Source organism: Alosa alosa, chromosome 11, assembly GCF_017589495.1.
Source record: "Alosa alosa isolate M-15738 ecotype Scorff River chromosome 11, AALO_Geno_1.1, whole genome shotgun sequence".
Lineage (NCBI taxonomy): Eukaryota > Metazoa > Chordata > Actinopteri > Clupeiformes > Clupeidae > Alosa > Alosa alosa.
In genome coordinates this window covers 2228773-2250992 of record NC_063199.1, presented here as the reverse complement: position 1 = coordinate 2250992, position 22220 = coordinate 2228773, and the positions used below count along the sequence as shown (strand labels likewise).

General features: G+C 39.7%; 1 protein-coding gene across 9 annotated transcripts in view; it reads left to right on the top strand.

Moving 5' to 3' along the window:
- slc25a18 (solute carrier family 25 member 18) overlaps nt 1-12917 on the top strand; it is a 28891-nt gene extending 15974 nt beyond the window's left edge. For 8 of the 9 annotated variants that reach the window (XM_048257612.1, XM_048257615.1, XM_048257619.1 and 5 more), the window contains 7 exons: nt 5495-5550; nt 5673-5763; nt 6481-6596; nt 6766-6946; nt 7276-7448; nt 11226-11301; nt 12727-12917. In XM_048257612.1, the coding sequence (XP_048113569.1) occupies nt 5495-5550; nt 5673-5763; nt 6481-6596; nt 6766-6946; nt 7276-7448; nt 11226-11301; nt 12727-12868 (835 nt within the window). In that variant the 3' untranslated portion in view covers nt 12869-12917. The remainder of the gene's footprint in view (nt 1-5494; nt 5551-5672; nt 5764-6480; nt 6597-6765; nt 6947-7275; nt 7449-11225; nt 11302-12726) is intronic. The other variant, XM_048257620.1, reaches the window with a different exon arrangement.
- The last annotated feature ends 9303 nt before the right edge of the window (nt 12918-22220 follow it).

Genomic DNA, 22220 nt, shown 5'->3' with positions numbered 1-22220 from the left:
ATACAGTATAGATAGATAGATAGATACTTTATTGATCCCTAGGGGCTCAACGTTAAATGCATCTTGTTGTTCATGTTGCACCGAAATTTCAATTGCATTTTGTGTCTGTAAGAGGCCCACAAAACTGGCAATATAGCTAACTGGGAGCTCCCGCTAACCCTGGCTATCGGCTCAATTACCTCTCTAAACCACAATCTTGTTTTCGTAATAGGCAGGTATTTGCTATTTCTTGTTCTAATTATCTAATCCTTATTAACCATAACAGGCTACAAGAGCTGCAGTAATATCGTTGTGGGAACATCTAACGTTAACAGTATCATGGGAACGGCTAACGTTAGCTTCTAACTGTCTCACTATAATAACAGCAAATCCAATGTTACTACGAGTAAATTAATAACATGTAAATGTGTTTAACATGTTTAAAAAGTAGGCTGTACAGTTGCTTGACCAAGGTTATTGAATACATTTTCCTGAATTTAAAAGTTAAAAAGATGAATGGAGACATAATACATACCTCAACTGGCGATCGCTGGTCGAACTGGGGGCTAGGCTGGGTCTTGTCCGAGTAGAAAGTTTGAAAATTCGGTCTTTGCTGAGTCTTTTGGTTAGCCAGAAACATGCCAAAACTCTGTCCCGCTCTTAAGCCCATCTTCTGGCTGTCCATAAACATGCCAAACAGCCCGTATCGTCATCAGATGCTGTCCCGCTCTTAATCTAACTTCACGGTTGGCCAGAAATATGCCATAATTCAGCCATACACTACTGGCCTTCTTATCTGTTATGGCTGCCCATAATCATGCCAAATTGAAGCCAAAAGTTTTGGTCTGCCAAAATAAAGCCCAAAATCGCCAGATGTATGCCAAAGTGCTGCCAGAAAGTCTGCTATCTGGGTCCAAGAGAGGGCCAGAGACTCGGAGTAGTTCTATATCAGTAACCATAAATAGCTTAGTGCTGTGAACAACAGCAGTCTACCTTAGTTGAATATTCTATTACATTTAATCATAGGCTATTGCAATTTAATACCATTGTTGGCTGTGTTTATATTGTCATCATGCCATATCAGTGTAAAATTAAATAATACTAATAAAAAAAAAAAAAACGTTTGCATTCCCAAAAGTATTAGCAGGGAGTCCCAAGAGTATATTTTATTAAAAATGTGTGAACTCTGAATTCTGTGTCTTTGCATACACAGCTCAAGTTGTGAATATCCTACAAGTAATTTAAAGTTCTCAAACTATGAGAATTTTATGAAGTGCTGAAGTGGTCTGAAATGACCACCATTCTAACTTTCAGTCATCTGATGAGAACTTTGTGAACTCTTTGTATGAACATTTGAACGAGTGAATAAAAAATAGAAATAATTATCCAAGACCCAGTCCCAGAAATATGACTTGAATAGAAGTTAGTTAGTTATTAACAATTAATTGATAAACGTTTAAAATACTTTGAGCACTGATGCAGTCAGCATAGGCCTCTTACATTGTTTGCAGGTATAGGCCTACGTTTCATTCCGTTTTCGATGGCAAACGCAAAACAGCGCCAAAACAACCACCGGTGGACAAAAAAGAGTATTACATGTGCACTGTTAAGACTCGCCATAGAGAATGAATAGGGGAAATTGCGGAGGTTTTAGTTTGACGATGTTGTAATTCCTTGCGGACCGGATGCTAGCATTGTTAGCATTTTTAGCAAAACTGTTAAAAATGATTAGCTAAGTCACATGGTTAGCATAGTTAGCATGCTAGTTAGCATAGTTAGCAACCTAAATAAAGTGGTTACTATGCTGGTTGCTAGGGTAATCATGTTGGTTGCTAGGTTGTTGCATAGGCAATTGAGATGGTTGCTGGGGTGTTGCTAGGGTAGATATAGTGGTTGCTATGCTAAAAAAGTGGTTGCTAGGCTTATTGCTAGGGTCATCCATTTGGTTGTTATTGTATTTGCTAGGTTGACATTATGGTTGTGGTTGCTAGGTTGTTGCTAGGGTAATTGAGATGCTAGGGTAGATATGGTTATTGCTAGGCTGAATAAAGTGTTTGCTATGCTGGTTGCTAGGCTAATTATGTTGGTTGCTATGGAGGTTGCTAGGTAGGAATTCAAGTGGACATGGATAGAGGTGGATGTTGATAGACAGATAGTTTAATGGATGTTGGTTAGGGCTGTCAAACTATTAAACAAACGAATGAATCTCATATTTTGAAATGAATTAATCTAGATTATTAGATTCATTTATCTACATTATCTAGATGAAATATTCCCCTCCTAAAGACTAAAGATTCTTAAAGGACATATGAAATACAAGATAAATCACCAAATTAATGAGTGTTCATTTGTGACACAACTGTTTAATAGCATCACAAACTACACACAGAACTATGTCGTTTCAGATAGAAATTGTGTATGCGCCAAGAATTGTATTAACAACAAAAACTCATTAGATGGACAGAGAAGGACAGAGAATGTGTGTTTGGTGGTGGTGATGTGTGTGTGTGTGTGGGGGGTTGGTTTGGGTTGTGCGTGTGTATTTCTCTGAGTGAGAGAGATTCTCCCTTCATTCTTTTAGTTGGTAGGGGGTCAGCCTAAGCGAGGAATGGGACAGCACAGCACTTGTTTACCTTACAGTTTACAGCAGCATACACACAGCGCACCATGTCCATCTAACTCAAATTTTGAGAGTTCCATTGGCATCTATTGGGTATGTTTTGACAAACGATTGCATATTCAATTGTAACTATATTAAATTAGGATATTCAGTGAATTTCACTAGTTTTGATAAGATACTTTTGAAAATATCCTTAAAAGTTTGGCCATATGAAGAGAAAGAGAGAGGAAGAGAGAGAGTTCTAGAATTCTGCTTGACAACCAGCCAAAAAATGTATGTTTTGACTCCTCAAAGAAAAGATAAATAAGAGTATCGAAGTGTGACGTGTGAAGACATGTGGCATCGTTTCTACCTCATAAATTGTTATTAAATGTAGGTTATAGCCGTTTCAACGTGTTTTACCTACTAGGCATCTGCTTAGCCACATAACACTGATTTCCTGTCAGGTGAAATAGTGAGGGAAAAAAATCCAGGATATAAAGCCAAGATACATCCGTGAATTTAAGGATTTTAACTACATGCTGTGATGTTACATGCAGGTCTCTTTTACGGAGGAAACCCTTGCTAAAATAAACCAGGCAATGACCAGGCACATGTCTCCCCAGAGACATGTTGAGTTATTCACATATTCTGAAAGTGTAGTTTCAAAGCTATCCAATGATGTCTCACTCATGGAGATCTGATAATATTTGAATAAGTTGTAGCCATTTTAAAGTATACACATCTGAATGTGAAAATCAGAGAAATCAGGCTTTTCAATTGGACTACTTTCTCCCTCAATCCATGGGAGGGGAACACAATGGTCCTCATTTACATGACATTAAGATCAACCCTCCCCTGTCACGGTCACTGATCTGTCAGCCTGCAGTGCTAATGACCCATCGAAACTATCTGTAATGGGTTACAGAACCAGCTAGTAGCAATGGATAAAGTAGTCTAAAACAAACATGAGATCACTTTTGCAAACCATGTTATTTTGAATGAACACCCAGTGCAAGGCACCAGGTTGGCAATGGATTTAGCAGGTTTAGCAATGGATAAAATAGTCTAAAACGCGAACTAAATAAACGTTTGCAAACCCTGTTAATTTGAATGCACACATGATGCAAGGCACCCTGTCATCAGTCAAAACAAGACATTCTCGCATTATTCAAATTAATTGCCCACCGAAACTATCTGTAATGGGTTTTGGCTAGTAGCCTATGGTGCCAATAGCTAACGACAGTAAGCCTACGTTAGCTAGTAGCAATGGATAAAGTTTCTAACACACAAACTTTATCCCCGTCAAATGTAGCCTAACTGTGGAAATAGCATCTGATAGGCCTATCTTACGATGGCCGCCAGACCGAGAGATTCTTCCTCGCTGTAATTATCTTCGGCTAAGGTCAGCTCTAGATTAGGGATGTTCTCCAATGTAATGAAGTCGCCTTCATCATCAGATTCAGGTCATCTGCAATCCGCTTTGCTTTGTCCATCTCCATTCCAATTGTAAACAAACAGCATGCTGGTTCAGTAAGTAGCCATGAGGTTACTTCTAGAGTGGCGGTTCGGACAAATATTTAGAAATTATAGTCGGGTTCGGTTCGGGTTGGTTCGGACACATGGGGGCGATATGCATTGGAAGCTTTACATTTAAAAGTCCTTATTATGTTGGGTATCCAACAGGTCTGCTTTACATGATGCAAACGTTTGTTTTTTGAGAATAAAAATGTAAAAAATACTAATAGCTTTCTTCCTGTGTGCAAGATTTGTTTATCGTGACAACGCATTTCAGGCATATGCCGCCTGAAATGCACACGCGTTGTCACGACTACATACACAAATGTGTATGCACATTTCGCACATAAGCACAGTCTTGGGTGTATGACGTTAAAAAAAAGTTGTTAGCCTATCAGGAGATTTTAAGATTATTTGCGTTGCATACTGTGGTAAAGACGTAGGCTATAAGGTCGTCTCGTTCAACTGGATGATGATTTCCTCGAGTTGCCCCAATTAACGATGCTGCATAGAGAGGCACTGTAGTTTCAAAGACTGTTGCAGTTCATTTCAAGACTTTTCGTCAATGACAAGAATTCTATTTCAATAGGCTATGCTTGCTTGGACCTCTTGTGTTAATGTGCGCTGTGTGTGACCTGCGTGCGTGCACGCTAATCTGATTCTGTAGACAATTTGTTGTGTGTTCCGTTTAATGGGCTAACGTGAACGTTTAATCACTAGCATAGGAATAACTGAGGCATCATATGCGTCGGGCTCAGGTCGGGTTCGGACATAAAAATGAAAATGCCTGTCGGGTTCGGACGCAACTCTGTCGGACGCGGGCCGGGTTCGGACAGAAATTTGCGGCCCGATCCGCACTCCAGTTACTTCTAGCATAGCCTACAGCTGATTGGCCGACAAAACAAAAGAGCACTAATAGTCACGCACAATTCAAACGCTGGTTTACTTCCTGAAACTTAACCATTTTCAAACAAAATATACACTTTTAAAGCAACCAATGCTGTTATCTAAAACATGGAATTGCTTCTTTAGGACTTCAACTTGCACATTCTGCAAAAACCGAAAATAACTAATTTTGAAAAAAAAAAAAAAAACGTTTTTTCGCTAAATATACATATACATATATATACACACATATTTATATATATATATATAGCCTCTATATATATATATATATATATATATATATATATATATATATATATATATATATATATATATAATTTACTCAGGGGAGGCTATTCCTATCCTGTAAAGAATCATCCCACCACCCCCTTACCTGTCTGTCTTAGTAGTACGCATGTACTTTAGTGACCTACTTTAGTGATATTACGTATCAGAAAACAGTTGGGAGCAATGAGTGTTTGAAAATAAAAATCTGAAATTTTCTGTTTTTAGGCTGGACTGTTTGGTGAAGACTGTTAGAACAGAGGGTTACTTTGGGATGTATCGAGGTAACTTGTGGACATGAAATAATATAATCATTTAATTTACACTTTTCATTTACACATACAGTAAAACTATGCAGATTTATTAAGTATCTTCAATGCACACTTCCATATTAAAATACTCTTAGGTGCAGCAGTGAATCTCACCCTTGTAACTCCAGAGAAGGCCATCAAACTTGCTGCAAATGACATCTTCAGGCAGAAGCTTTCTAAAGATGGGTAATTTTGCTAACAGTTTTGACAGTAGGCCTACACATTTTTACAAATCAATCTACAGTAATTAAGTATTCCAGTCATGTTTCTACAGTTGATTATTGCATAGTGCTGTTTAATATATGATCATCATTACGATGTACTCATATTAAAAAAGCACTATGCAACAATTGGTTATGTTTTTGAGGTATATTTTTTATAGGCAAGTAGTTTTACCACCATCTTTAAATTGTAATTTCGCTGGTTTGGTTTGGTTAAATTGGTCTGCTATTTTTAGACTCCTCACTTAAAGGTATACTATGCAGTTTCAGGTATTTTTGGCAACTGTAGAGCACCCCTTAGAGTTGCGATATATTTATATTTTACTCTGCCATTGTAAATAGCCTATTTCTTGTGGCTTGTTCTCCCTGTACACATTCGACGATTCAACGATTCCCAGATATACAATTACCCTTAACTTTGTTTACCATCAAATTGGCTTCGCACAGGTTATATCTTGCATAGTGTACCTTTAAAGCTAAAACCCAATTTCTTTACAAGCAGAACATATGAATGTCTATACATTTGTTGAAAGGTAGAGAATAAAACAACAAAACATCTAACAGTTTTCACAAAATTCCAATCTGGATCATGAACAACACCAGGATTAATCTTGATTGTGAAGTTTCCAAATCTTACTTTTCTGATTGAGTCTAGAGAATTTTCCCCATGTTTGATTTACAGAAAGCTGCCTCTTTGGGGAGAAATTCTGGCTGGATGTGGGGCAGGAACCTGCCAGGTGGTGGTGACAACACCAATGGAGATGCTGAAGATCCAGTTGCAAGATGCAGGCAGGTTGGGTGAGTCTTAAAGGCATTTTGCTATGGGCTTTTCGTAATAGTTTGTGTGGCAGTATTACCCATAGTGAAATATTCTGTACTCAGCTTTGAAATATCCAGCAGGCAATGTTTATGTAGTGATCAGATCGGCATGGAATGTGTGTAGCAGTGATGGTTATATTTGTGTCAGCTGCACAGAAGTCAGCCACAACACCTACTGCTACTCCAGAGCCAGCTCCATCACTAGTGGCACCACAGGCATCCCAGTCTACCCCTAGGCCACGGCCCTCTGCCACTAACATCACCCTGGAGCTTCTGAGGACTCGAGGCTTGGCTGGGCTTTACAGAGGAGCGGGGGCCACTCTACTCAGGTTTAGTCTCTCACTTTTACAATTGTTCTTACAGGAGCATAATATTGCTTCTGGTATCTCAACACATAGTAAACTTGAGCTGTCGGCTAACTGGTCTAACCTACTTCCAGTGAATTATGCTAAGCTAGACCGGGTTATTGCATGCCCAGAGAAGAGAAGGGTATGTATCCTCTTATCTAACTTAGGGGTAGACAGCAAATAAGCTTATTTTCCAAAAAAGTTGGTCTGTTCCTTTAACTGGTTTGCAGCTAATTATGCACAGATAGTACAAACATAATTCTGTTTGGACACTGAGGCCCTATCTTGCTGTGTTCTCGTTCTGTTCTTAGGGATGTCCCCTTCTCAATGATCTACTTTCCACTGTTTGCCAACCTAAATACGCTGGGCCGAAGTGATCCAGGTTGCCCGGGAGATGAACTAAAGCGAGCCCCCTTCCTGCACTCCTTCATGTCAGGCTGCATCGCTGGATCAGTCGCAGCTGTGGCAGTCACGCCATTAGATGGTGGGAGGATAGAAGAGCCATGTGTGCTAACAATCTTCCTAAGAAATATGAAGGAAACACTATAGGAATATGTTTTTTGTCATTGTCTTTGACAGTTCCTTAGTTTCCATAACTTGAGTTGAAAATAATCGTTGTTCCATCCTGAAAGGTTTTCACTTACTGTCACTTTTACTTCAGAACTCCATCAAATGTGTATATGGTAGGCCAGTATTTCAGTGCTTCTTTCATTTTGCAATATTAATGCTCTTCAAATTACATATTGCTATTGTGCTCTATCTGTCCACATTGAACATGATGAAAATCATGATCACTATCCTTCTGTCTGTCAAGTCCTTCCCTATCCATCAATCTTAAGAATAGAGATAATATATATCATTTTGCCATCATCATCTAGATGTATCTCCCTCTGGCATGTAGTAGGGTAAAGCTTTCCTCTTTCTTTCCACCATTTCATGCTTTATGCACAGAGCTATTATAATTTATTTGCTACCTGGCAAACATTGTATGTCCATCAACAGATTAATGTTGTTGTTTTTTTTTATTGTGGATAGCATAGCCAACTTTGTAATGGTGACTAATAGCAAATTGAAGGTTAAGCAAATGACAGCATTTTCATTTTTGGGAGAACTATCCCATTACAATAAAAGTGTAATGGCATATGTAATTCAGTCCAGTATCACACAGGTCAATTGTACTTTTGTCCAACTGACATGATACAATAGTGTCTGTATTGTATATTTAATCTAATACTCCCCTAGGGCTGGGTAATATGGACCAAAATTAATATCCTGGTATTTGTAGGCTAAATGACGATATGCGATTTAAACAGGTATTTTCTATGAAATGGTTAACTGTGATCAAAATAACATGCAAAGACAAGTATGTAAATGTAAAGCATGTAATTCAAAACTACATAAACCAAATAGCTTATTAAAAATAAGCTTCTGAATGCTTTTCAATAACATACTGAACCCTGCCAATTGTTGGAAATATTGAAGCCCCTAAATGAATTAAGAGTACTTAAGACTGAATTAAAATGGATTATTACAAGTCCATGTGTATTAAAATGATCACATATTTCAAACAAAACTAGATAATGTAATTCCGAGGAATTACCAGTGCATGAAAATGCAGGAAAAGAGGAAACAGTTGGCAGGAGTCATAGGTGATGACACACTGAACAGTTGGATAGTTGTATAATTTAAACTATCCAACTATTTAACTGTTCAGCCATTCCAACTGTCAGTTGTCATCTACAACATTATTTAAACATAGTTAAATTATGTAATAGTGAATTATTGTAGTGAGGACTTTTATTTTGAAACAGTCGTGGGCAGAGTAAACAGTTGGCGGGAGTCGTAATCGAACTGACAGTTGGAATGGCTGAGCAGTTAAATAGTTGTGTAGTTTAAATAGTTAAATTACTTAATAGGGAATTATTGTAGTGAGGACTTTTATTTTGAAACAGTTGTGGGGAGAGGAAACAGTTGGCGGGAGTCATAATTGAACTGACAGTTGGAATGGCTGAACAGTTAAATAGTTGTGTAGTTTAAATAGTTAAATTATTTAATACTGAATTATTGTAGTGAGGACTTTTATTTTGAAACTGTTGTGGGCAGAGGAAACAGTTGAGGATCTGTAGTCTTAAGAGAGCCAGATTGTATGCTTGAGACAGAGTAGATAGTTTAAAAGTTGAATGTAGATAGTGCATGGGATTTTGATAGGCAGATTGTTTAATGGATGTTGATAGATAGTTTAATGAGTGGATGAGTGAATGGTTTGAAGAAGATGGATGGATAAAAAGTTGGATGGAATATGCCTTATATCGAATATATATAGAATGGAGAGGCACAGAGACAGTTGGTCTAGTTGAGCAGAAAGCAGTTAATACAGGTGCAGTCAGCTTAATTGACTCTTTGAGGGGGCCTAGTTGAGCAGCTGACAGTTGATACAGGTGCAAATCAATTTAATTAGCCCATTGTGATGTCATAGTGCCAATGCAAAGTCTATGGGGAAAAATAAGCTTGATTTTTGTTAATATTTAAAAAAAAATTCAAGACCTATGTTACAAAGTTTGAACGAAGTTTCTACGTTAAACGGTTGAAGTTGAATTGGATGCAGAAATTTTGGTTAATAGAATAATAATAATAATACGATTTCGGAAAACAGAACAGTGCATTTCCGTGCATTGTAATAGAAAGAAGAAGAAGACTTCTGAAAAGAACAGTGCATTTTCATGCACTGTAATAAGTTTAACTATACTGATATAACTGATTCAGCCTTCGGTTTTCTACAGTCAAATTATAGCCGTGGCAATAACCTTTATCAACACCACTACCACCGTGTCATATTGCTTAAATATACCACCCAGCCCTGTAATCCCCTATTATTTGCAATATTGATTAGTAATAATCCCCTTGTATAAACATTCTCATACCTTTTGTTAAACGCTCACAATACAACACAGTTAAACTATACTTGCATCTGAATTCTGGGTAACCCGTGAGTCCCAAACCTGTAGTGTATTGAAAGAAGTGAAAGTTTGTGTGTGTAACGGCTCGTGTCCATTTTCGCGTCAAAGCCCACCGTGCCGCACATAGCCCATTGATTTCCTATAGAGAGCGGCAAGGTGTGGTTTACACTTCCGCAATGCACCTTGCAGCGCGGCTATTCGAACAGAGGCAGCGCGTCAAGAAGTTGGGCTCTGCTGAACTTTATGCAAATGAGAGCGGTTAACGCGAGGCAGTTAGCCAATGAAAGTACATCTTCAGTAAACAAGTTCTCTCCTTTGCTCTAGTCTTCCGGTCCGGAACAATAGCCTGCCAGAAATATTTGTTCCGCCTGATAATCGTGTTGGTTTCATGAAAATATATTGAGCTATATAGTGGCGAAGCCATTAAATTTAGAACAAGTTCGCCACTGCACCCTATCAAAAAGAACTTTTTGGCGACTTGAACCAAGACAGAAGGTGCTTTGGAGGAACATATCAGTGATATTTGTGAGTGTTTCAATAAAATACGTTAACAGTAGTAGGCTACCTCCACTTTAGTAGCCTACGTTAGCTGGCATTGTGTAATTAGATAAAATAAAACGTTACACCATACACTTTAGCCTATACACGCCCACAAGCGGCGACGGGAGGGAGGTCTAGGCGTCTGCAAGCGTCTACGTGCTGCAATAATGGATACGGACCGTGAAGTTAATGTTGTTGGAATGAATGAACCAGGAGACACCAGCTTACTTTGAACGTAGCCAACCCAAGCTCTGACACCACTCCGTCTGACAGCCCAAGCTCCTAGTTAGTCCACAGTTCAATATTAAAAGATAAGATGAGATCCCTTAATAAATTCCAACAAAAAACAAAACAAAAAACAAAAACAAAGGGATCCACTGTTTAATCCAGAAAGAACTTGAATTCAAGCTCTGTGCCTCATTCTCAGCCATAGGCCCCAGAGCCGTGGGCTACTAAATGCAATCAGATGAAAAAGCAAACTAGCGTCTCATGGAGTATGGAGTGTGCTGTCTAAATTCATGCTCTTCCCAACCCTGGAAAAAATTTCATTTTATATTTAATTTTATTTTACTTGACAACAACAATTAATCCCTGAAGTTTTTTCATTCACAAGAATTCCAATGAAGAAGATAGAAAAAAAAGATGTAATCACATCTCTCTGTATAGATTTTACAATAAGTCCTTCAGACAACTCAAGGGACTCTAAGGAAGAGCATGGAACATTGAAAGGGGTTTACTGATGCATAGTTTGTTTGTATCAACAGTTATTAAAACTCGTCTACAGACCTTGCAAAAGGGTGAAGGAGAGGACTCTTACCGTGGCATTCTAGACTGCATACGGTAAGCCTTCCATTTGTCTCCTTTTTCCCCATTTTTACATTCTAAATCATACAGTGCTGCTTGAATGTATGTGAACCCCTTGAACAGTTTGGAGTTGTCTGTTGTTTCATGATGATTTTCTTATTTTATCACCACCAGTTTTTAAATATGAACTGTCAGGTGTGGTATCAAATGCATAGACTTGTTTAGATGTTTAGACACAGTTTGCGTGAGAAACCAAAAAATCATGGAATTAATGTATGTACAAAATGTAAGTTGAACCCCCAGCTGCATTGATAAAGTCAAGTAGGTAATCGATTAATGTAAAACATAATTGGGTGCTGAAATAATCAATTAAGCATACTAATCAAACAGACTTCCTGTGGAGAGGGTTTGAGCAGCCATGATTAAAAGAGAGAGGAAAACCCACTAAAACCACTGTAGTGCCAAGGCACCCACAGGGATCAACAATGCCAAGAGGAGAGGAGGACATAAGGAAGAGAGTAGTGACAGCCCATCAGTCTGGGGAAAGCTACAAGACCCTCTATAAAAGATCCCAGCACCATTTATCCAATGTATTTGCAAATGGAGGGCATTCAACATCACAGCAACATTTCCTAGAAGTGGATGCCTATCAAAAGTATGACCAAGATGCACCAGAAAGATGATAAATTGGGTAAGAGCCAACCCACACATCACCTCTAAAGAGTTACAGACCACAATGGCAGCATCTGGAATAAATCTACATGCATCTACAATCAGACGAAACTGGAAAAGACACAATGTTCATGGGAGGGTTGCTAGAAGGAAGCCTCGGCTCTCAAGAAAGAACAAAACTGACCGATTCAACTTTCAGAGGCCTTCTGGAAGTCCATTCTCTGGTAATAGATTTTACAACAAGACAAAGACCATATAACCATGACCAAGGAATGGCTTAAGATGAAGAAAATGCATACTCTGGATTGGCCTAGTCAAAGTCCAGACCTCAATTCAATAGAAAATGTTTTGGCTAGATCTGAAGTGGACAGTACATGCCAATTGACCCTCCAACCTCTCTTAACTGGCTTAGTTCAGCAAGGAGGAGTAGGCAAAAATCCCCAGAACTAGATGTGAGCCACTGATTAATGGGTACAAAAGAGGTTTGGTTGAAGTAGTGGTTGCAAAAGGAGGTGCCACAAGAAATGAACTACAGGGGCTCACATATATTTAGATTTTTTGGTAAAAAAAAACAACTGACCATGTCTGAGGGTTCTCTTTCAAGCAGCACTGTATATGTGGCCTCTGTTAAGTACTGTACTTTTGCTGCAACCCAGGTCAAAAGAGAGAAAACAATGTTGTAGATGTTTAATAATTTGAATATTTCAATTTAGTTTTCATTTCAAAAATAGGTGACAGTAACTACAAATTCAACACATTTGTATCAGTTTGCCATCTATATCTTTACAGACGTGTCCTGACTCGAGAAGGGCCTACAGCTTTCCTGAAGGGAGCTACGTGTCGTGCACTGGTCATTGCCCCTCTCTTTGGCATTGCACAAGGTGTCTACTTTTTGGGTGTAGGTGAAGAGTTGCTCAGCCTACTGGGATAGCAAGAGGAACACTTTCCAACCATGAAAATATACAGTTTCTTCATGCATTTGGGGGCAAAGTATGGAGAGGATTTTAACTAAATGCTAACATATTTTCAGTACCAACAAACTCATTGTGTAGTTGTTGGTTTTTTTAAATCTGTAAACAGGTTTTGATAATAGGTAAGGGTTGTGTATGTTTCAAATGCTCCAATCAGATAGCCTCCTGCCTGAGATGGGAGCATTTTATATTAAGGCAAATATATACATTTACAAGACTGAATGAATGTCTGAATGAATGACACTTCACTTTTGTAGTGCTTTTCTTGACACTCAAAGCGCTTTACATATATCGCAGGTCAATGATATAAATATCACTAATCCTGGATGATAGAACAGCTGGTTGTGCTGATACTCTCACTATTCATTTCCAGTCAAATGGGGAGAACGGACAGAACTAGCCAAATACTAAAAAATTGGTAGAACTATAAGCCCTCAACATCAATACTGAAAATATATAGCCATTACAAAGACAGTAAATACTATGTAAGGGATAATGTATAGAACGCCGGTCATTATCGGTAAATAAGTCTCGACAGGGCGAACAGGACCCCGATGAGCCAGCGGAGGGGTCTTGCTTCGTCCTGAAAGAACTTATTTTCTGATAAAGACCGGCATTTTACACATTATCACATTACACGACTACTTGCCAAAACGCAAAAATAAACTCCACATGATATGACCTTTACATTTAATTGTTACCGACTGTTTTGTTGTGGCTTTTGCTGAGAAACAAATAGCTCGCAACACACGCTGAACTTGAATCAAACATTCTTTAGAACACAGCTGATCAACCATCTGCTTTCACTTTTGAATGAAGCTCCAATGCAAGAAGTGACCGGACTACTTGCGGAGTGATATGAAAGACGTAAATCAGAAGCACAAAACCCGTTGCCATTGACAGCGGTAATTATAAGTTTCAGCGGTAATTACAGTACATAAATATATTTTACCGTAGAACGTTGGGAAATCCCATTCAAGTCAATGGAGCGTTCTACTAGCATTCTGAAGAGTCATGTAATAAGTAAGGGATAATGTATTGTCTGCCAGTAATTATCAGAAAATAAGTCCCGACAGGGAGAACAGAACCCCAACGCGCAGCGGAGAGGTTTTGCTTCGACCTGAAGGGACTTATTTTCTGATAATTACCGGCGGACAATACATTTCCCGCTTATTATACGGCTACTTGCCAAAACGAGAAAATAAACTTAACACAATTGGTCTTTAAAAATGATTTTGCTACTGTTTCGTGGCTTCCGCTGACAATATAAATAGTTCGCCACACAGATAGAACTTGACATTTGCAGGTGTTGTGTGGCAACGTATTACTAGCTGACTTTCACTTTCAATTAAATTCCATTGCTGCGGAGTGATATGAAAGACGTTAATCAGAAGCACAAAACCCGTTGCCATTGACAGCGGTGATTATATACTTTGTCGGTGATTATATAGATTTAACAGACCTCTGAACGTTGGGAAGGCCCATTCATGTGAATGGAACTTTCTGCAGCACTCTGAAGAGCCGTGTAATAAGCAAATTTAATGTACATGATGTAAGAATGGATATTTGCTGAGTACCAATATAACTAAGGCAGTATCCAGTGTGCTTAAAACTGATATAAAAAAGTCATGGTCCGGTACAACAAGGTTACATTGTACAATACCAGGCATTCAGGGCGCATAACAGTAATATCAAAGATGCTATTCTTGCTATACTCTGTGTCATCTAAATTTTTAAAGCCATTTTTAAATATGACGCCATTATTTCTAGGTAAAGGAAGTACATAGTGTTGCTTTAAACTTTCATTATAGAGATTCCATCCCATTAGCTGTGTCTGCCCTGCAGGAACTGCGCCTGTAGGACAGAACCCTTTCAGGGCCATCTTCAGGTGAGAAATAAGTACCTACTGGTAGGTACTTCTGTGTGGCTCTGAAACAAGTGAGACTTGTAGTGATGTGTGTGGAAAACAGGCGCTATTTGTAAAACAATCAAGTATATTTTTTAACAGATTTGAATGGAATGATTGCTTAAGGAGTTATCATGTTGAGGTTATCCTATCACTGAATGAACATAAGGAAAGCATCAACTGATGCTGATATAGACTTCAACAGTAGAACTGATATTTTCATTCATCAAGTAATTATGGTGCAATGAAGCCATGTAATTGAGTGTTAGCAAATGTGTAGCACTTAACTGTTGACTCAACTGTGGGGATAATTGTAGTATTATCTGGAATTCTCTGTTTTAGTGGTCTAATGTTGGTGGTGCTGCAAAATAAATATTATTTTGTCGTTCTTGAAATTGACGTTGCAAATAGGAAAATGATTTGACCATGTCAAGGTTCCTGTAGTGGAGAGGCACCTATAGACTTCATGACCTGACAGTGTATGATCTGCTTGTAATCCCATCAATTTCAGATTGATTTCCTTCTAGGCAGACAGATGGGTTACAGTGTATGGCCTTCTCTTTCTGTTGTCCAGTTGTTCGGTGGCTGGGGTTGTTGTACAATCTGTGGTTTGTCAGTTAAATTGTTATACTGCGCACAATAAAAATAATGCATTAAAGCCTTACCACTGCCACCCTAACATCTATAGACATTGAAAGGTATCTCCATGACATTTCTAATTTTGTAATGTTTTTCAGTAATTCTAGCTCAGCTCATTCAACTCATACTGTTGGTTTTGTGTATAAAATTATTTGCAAAATGTGTTTCTTAGGCAAATGCAAACAATAAAACAAATCATTTTTCAAATCTCAGTCTGTTTTCTAAAACTGCACTATAATTCTATAGTTCTATAATACCACTCTTTTAAAACAGTTCCACCTATCGTCCAGCAACCGGAAGGCTGCTGGTTCGAGCCCAACTCATCGCTGTCCCAAGTGAAGGTGCTGAATTAGTTGGCATCGATTGCTCAGGAATCGATTTTCCACTTCACGAGAAGGTGCATGACGGCGTTAAGAAAGACACATGTTCTATGCAAATGAAACATTCCTCAAATTATTCCAGTAACTTTTATTTTAACATAGTTTAAGTTATCAGTAAAATATAGACTATTAATTAAATGATCAAATTGTCAGTAATATGTTCACACGATATGTTGTGACAGGTAGACAAACCGGGTAACCTTCGCTAACCATCCACCCTCCTTATCCCATTGTGCCACTTGTGACGCTTCTTGAAATGGGTTTAACAATTTCTAAAAATTATGTAATACACTTTTATATTAATGGTAAGGCACTTTACAATTGATTGGCAAGCAGCTGCAGTTACTTCTGTTAATGCGGTATTGATTGTCATTGGTTAATGTTTTCAATAAAAAAGCAACCTATCTACAATGAACAGAGAGAGAGAGAGAGAGAGAGTTAGATACAGAATATGGTGGGGAAGCAACCTAAAAAAAGGGCACCAAGCCTCTCGTCAGAGGAACTTGAAGTTTTGCTGGACGAGGTGAGCTTGCACAAGGTGACACTGTTTTCCAGCTTTTCGGAATAACTTGTGCAACAGCAACAAAAAAGAGCTATGGAGCGACATAGCACGGAAGATGGCTGCCTCCGGATCAGGCACACCAAGGTCCTGGCAGGACGTAAGGAAAAAATGATTTTTCAAGCCAGGTTAAGGTGAGAGGTTCTGCTGTCCGTAGAGAACGGGCGAGGACAGGTGCGGGGACCAGTTTGGTACAACCCTTAACAGCACTTGAGGAGAAGGCGATCATGGGAGACACAGTCTCACATGGAATCCCTGGGGGGATTGACATAAGATGAGGTGACGCTGAACAGGCCTCATGTTCCAGGTCATCGCCACCCCCCCAATGTGCCATGCTCTCCAGACACCGAGCCACCTGCAGCACTCTCCTCACCTGCCAGCACCGAGCCGGAAGGGTGCACTACGCCACCTCCCGCACGCACGTCTTCGCCAGGACTTAGCTACACGACATCCCGACGTCGCTCCACAATCTCACCATGTCGGTGTAGTGAAGAGTTGGTGAACATTGAAAAGGAGAAGTTGGTCGTGTTGCAGGACATTCAGCGCCAGTTGACCGAAGCAAATGAGCTCGCTCGCCAGTCTCTGGAGCTGAAGAGAGCCAAGCTGGAACTGGTCAAGCAGCAGCATGCCTAGCAGAGGCGCAATTCAACAGGCCCTCAATCTCAGTACCAATCTTGCTGCCAGCTGAAGGTAAGCCAGTTGTTCTTGGTTTATAGATTTTGATGTTCCTTTCCTCACAGTTCATAATCTGATTTTGGTATGTCTTTGTCTTTATAGATGCTGAGCAACAATCACACCAGTGACCGTGTCTGTGTGTGTATGCGCATCTTCATTAAGGGGCCGTGCACACGACGTCGGTTTTTGTGAAACCGGTGAGGTTTTGTTAACGGTTACGCCTTGCATGTACACGACGCCGGCAGTTTAGGCAGTGGTGGAATGTAACGAAGTACAAATACTTCGTTACTGTACTTAAGTAAATTTTCCACGTATTTGTACTTTACTTAAGTAAAATTTATAGTGCATACTTTTGACTTTTACTTCGTTACATTTTACAGCAATTATCTGTACTTTTACTCCGCTACATTTCTACAACACCATCGTTCCTTTTTACGATACATTTTATGATCAGTTTTTTTTTTCTCTCTGACAAACACGTTTGTTTTACCGGGGTTGCTACCAAAGATTCTGGAGCGCTACGTGCATTCTTAGAAACATAAGCTTCTAGTCTAGACCAGGCAAAGCGTGAGCTTGTAGCCATCTGCATTCGGTAGGCTATATTCACCAGACCCATGGCTACACTGTACATGCAACTGTGTTCTGTGCCTTTCTCTGTCTGTTATCTGCAGCGTTAGGGCCTCCTCTCCGATGAGATTGCTATCCATGGATCAGCGGGTTACAGGCTATGCCCATGCTTCTGTCACACGCCTGATCATTTGCGGCACAAATGAATGGTAGACTATTAATGAACCAAAAACGTAACATTTTCCAGATTAGGAAATATTCCTTAATTGTGTGTGATTAAATAAAGATGCATAGCCTACAATTGGGGGTAGTAACGTGAGCACTCATTCAATGTCTATGCCTGCGCAAGTGAAACTGAACTTAATCATAAAGACACCTTTCTCAGCAACTTTTCTGTTCAATCAGCATAATTGGCATTACGATCCACCCGACGTTTCCCTTTGTCTACCCCGTTAAACTTCAGGCTCTCGTGTTTTTGCTGAATGATATTACTCAGCAGATCACCCTAGTAGATAACCAGAATTACAGTCTCTAGAATTGTAGGTCAGAATGTAAACTGGGCCACAGATGGTAAGCACAATTGCATTAACTTAAAACTATCTAGTCGAGTATAACCTAAAACTAGCTTAATTAAAATGCCACAGCCCATACTGATTTTTCCTTTTAGAATATAGATATTAAGAGAATAAATCATTATGCAAATACTTTTACTTTTAATACTTAAAGTACATTTAAAAGCAGGTACTTTTTACTTTTACTTAAGTAGGGTTGTCATTGTGGTACTTTTACTTTTACTAAAGTAAATATTTCTCTGTGTATTTGTACTTTTACTTAAGTACTGAGGTTCAGTACTTCCTCCACCACTGAGTTTAGGAGACTGAAACCGATAGCTTTTGAAACCGGCTTCCGAAGTGGGAACTTTTGAAACCGCCGGCTAACTTTCGCCGTGTAGACGCCTGTAGGTGCGAAGCCGGCAACTTTATGACGACATAGCCCCACCTCTCAACTCAGCCACGGCACTCGACCTGACATGTTGCTTGTCAAAACAAACCAAACCATTTATTTATTATATTAAAATGTTTTTCTTTCCCCTGTCATGATTTATGTGCACAATGTAGCCTATCAGCCTTTAGTGGCTAAGTTAGAAGCACACGCTAGCTTAACTTAGTTAAACATTAGCTTACTGCATGTTAGTGTTTTCTCCAGTGGTGCTCAGACCTAATGCAATGCATAGGCTAAGCATTTGAAATTTCACATAGCAGTCACATACCTTGAAAATAAACTTTTTTAATTTAACAGTTGAATTGAAAACCGAATTGTCTGTAGTCTCCTTATTTCATGCGACTGCTTAACCAGAGCACTTATTAGACATTCTCTGGCTTAACAAACTGTTTTAACAATGTTTTCTTCACGCGCGATTCACATTTTAAATTATTGTGAAGCTTCTGCACAGCGGCGCCATGACTGGTCTGGCATATGCACTACAGCACATTTAGCCGGTTACACCTCTGTGTGTACACGCAAGGTTTTTTCTTGCCGGAGTCGTTAAAGGTGTGAAAGCGGTAAGAGAAAATCCACCCGGCGGTGTCGTGTAAACGGCCTCTAAAAATACAACAAGATTGTATGTCATTCTGTCATCCTTAATTAGTCAACAACTAATTCTCTATTGCCATTGGAAACCTACCGTAAAATCTTGTTCTATCTATGAGATACCTTATTTATCCACAAGGAAATTAAGCAGTGTCAATCTAAGTGCACATTCAAATATAAAGGCTCGTTTGAAGAGGCTGCGTAAAGACATTAGTTTGTGATGGACATTATCTGTGTGTTTGACGACGCATAAGGCTATGTGTGAGGCAAAGCAGCGGAAAGGGAATCCTCTGACAACCATGTGACTTGCGTTCAATGGCCAACAAATGAATGAAGATGTATCAGCAATGTGTTTGGGCATATGTCAACTTTTGACTCAGAAATTCTAACGTGTAGGCTCCTTCGCCAACCTTAAGTGACGCATGTCAATGATTGGCGTTGCATAGAGCAGGGGTTCCCCAACTTTTCCATGACAAGGCCCCCCAAATACCACTAGGTTCTGGCCAAGGACCCCCTTGATGTGTTATTAAACCCATCGACAACACTACGGCAAAAACACATTAAGCTAATCCTAATAATTATTTTAGCCACAAGCACTTCGCAATGGAACATACAGTGTGAAAAAACTGCATTTGGGGCTTTCTGCTATATGAGAGCTATCACTCTACTATTATTCTCAGTCATTATCATGGAAAATATAATGTATATATAATGTATCAGATATGCGAGACATTATTATAATGGCATTGTATAACAACCCTCATAGTAATAGGTATATTTAAAAAATGTCAAATGTATTTATTTGTTCCTTTTATTTTTCCTTCCAACTTGCTGAGGCCCCTCTGGCACCCCCTCGCGGCCCCCACTTTGAAAACCACTGGCATAGAGCACTTATGGAATGGACACAATGGCATGATAAAGTAAAGGTTTAAAGGATTAGAATCACACACAGAACATTTAATGGATGCAAGGTTTGGAACTCCCGTTTATTTTTCAGAAAACTAAAAATTCCATCATAATACCAATCAAAAAAAAGTCCATTCAATTATGGATGATGGCTAATGATAGCTCAGCAAGTTAATCCAAAAAGAAAATGTAACTCAACCAAAAACATTTGCAATCAAAAGCTGCCTTGCCTCAGCCCCGGCAGCGTGCAGGGCAGCCCTCTGTGGAGGATAGAGGACCTCAACTTCTACCTCTCCATCTTCCTCCTCATCCGATTCCACCTCCTCCTCCTCCGGAATAGGTGCGCCACCGCGCACAGCCATGTTATGGAGTATGGCCGTTGCCACCGTAACTGCACAACAGCTGTGAGGCTTCATGCGCAGTCCTCCTGCCGACTTGTGCAGGCACCGAAAGCGCAGCTTCCAGATGCCAATTGCACGCTCGACAACGTTGCGTGTGCGAACGTGTGCAACATTGTAGGCTCTTTCAGCCTGAGTCTGTGGGTTGCTCAGCGGTGTGAATAGGTATGTTCTCAGAGGGTATCCACTATCCCCGAGGAACAGGCTCTGACCAAATCCCTCTCTTTCTGCTTGTTCACCCACGGCAGAATTGGCCCAGACAAAACTGTCGTGGGTGCTGCTTGGCCACCTTGCCACCACATCGGAGATCACACCCCTATGGTCCACTATAACCTGCACGTTTATGGCCGCGTATCCCTTTTGCGATATATACGCCTGGTCAATCACTGATGGATTGGCGATAGGGATGAGTGTGCCATCCACCAGGCCCAAGACTCTGGGGATGCCAGCAATGGCATGACAGCCCTGGTGCACCTCCTAGACTTCCTGACGTGTTGCCGGCAGCCGGATGTAATCCCCGGCATGGCGCAGAAGGGCGTTGGTGACAGTGTGGACGCACCTCCACACTGAGGTCTTGCTTAGGCCGTAGCCCTCTCCCACAACCTCGATGAAACTACCTAAAAAAAACAAACCTAGCAAAAAACCTTATCGCTGCAAGTAGCTGGACTTCAGGGCTTAAAGCAAAATTCCACCGTGTTAGCCTGGCAAGCGCAGGTCTGAAAAGGTCCAGCTGCTCCATAATGAGTTGTCTTGGGAGGCGACATTTTTTTAATATAGCCACGTCAGGCATAATATCAAAAGGGCTGAAGTTGTGGCAAATAAAAAAATTGACATGGACTAAACTGCTCCCCGGCCGGCGCCGTCTTTGATTCAACACGTTGAATCGCTGCCATAGTTGGTCGCTTACTGGACACCACCATGCTTACCCATTTATAGATCTTAGCCATTTAGAGCCAAAGTGTTTGCCAGCTTTTAATTATCAAAAGTGATTGCCAATTTGAACGCTTTAATGACATTATGAATCACCACCATATTAGTTCTGATACCAAATAAAGTAAACTTCATAAATAGGCCTATATTCATTGTGAACATATTTTATTATTAGTCTTAAAATTTCCATAACATAAAATCATCGTTGAGCCACAACATTGTCAACATAGCCTACCATAGTTCGACTTGTACTGCGCTGCGCTGATTTCTAAAGACTGCACAGTGGCGACGACTAGCGTCTTGAGCTCAAACAACGCTAAGAGAAGCTTACGAATGGTCCAGAGCAACCTTCGTGTGACTTACAGAAGATATACTTAGCATACGAACGTGTCGGGAATCGTGCCATAACGTTAAGAGAGAGGTTAAGGAATAGGTTAAGAACTACTTAGCGATAAGAACGTTTTGGGGAACCGGCCCCTGACTTTTACCTTAAACTGACTTATCAACCGTTTGGTTGAGCATGTTATTTGACCATGAAAATATGTATATATTTTAATGTAAGTTAATACATGTGTTATTCCACTTCATTTTAACATAATAATGAAGAAAAATAAGTTTTACTTTTAAAAACTTGGTAGATGTGACTCCACAAAATATGACCGGAATCGCGTAAATTAATTTCTTAAATCGCGTATGATGAGAAGGTGTGGCCTTCGACATTACAGAGGTACTGAGCCTAACATGTAGTACTCAAGTGGTAGA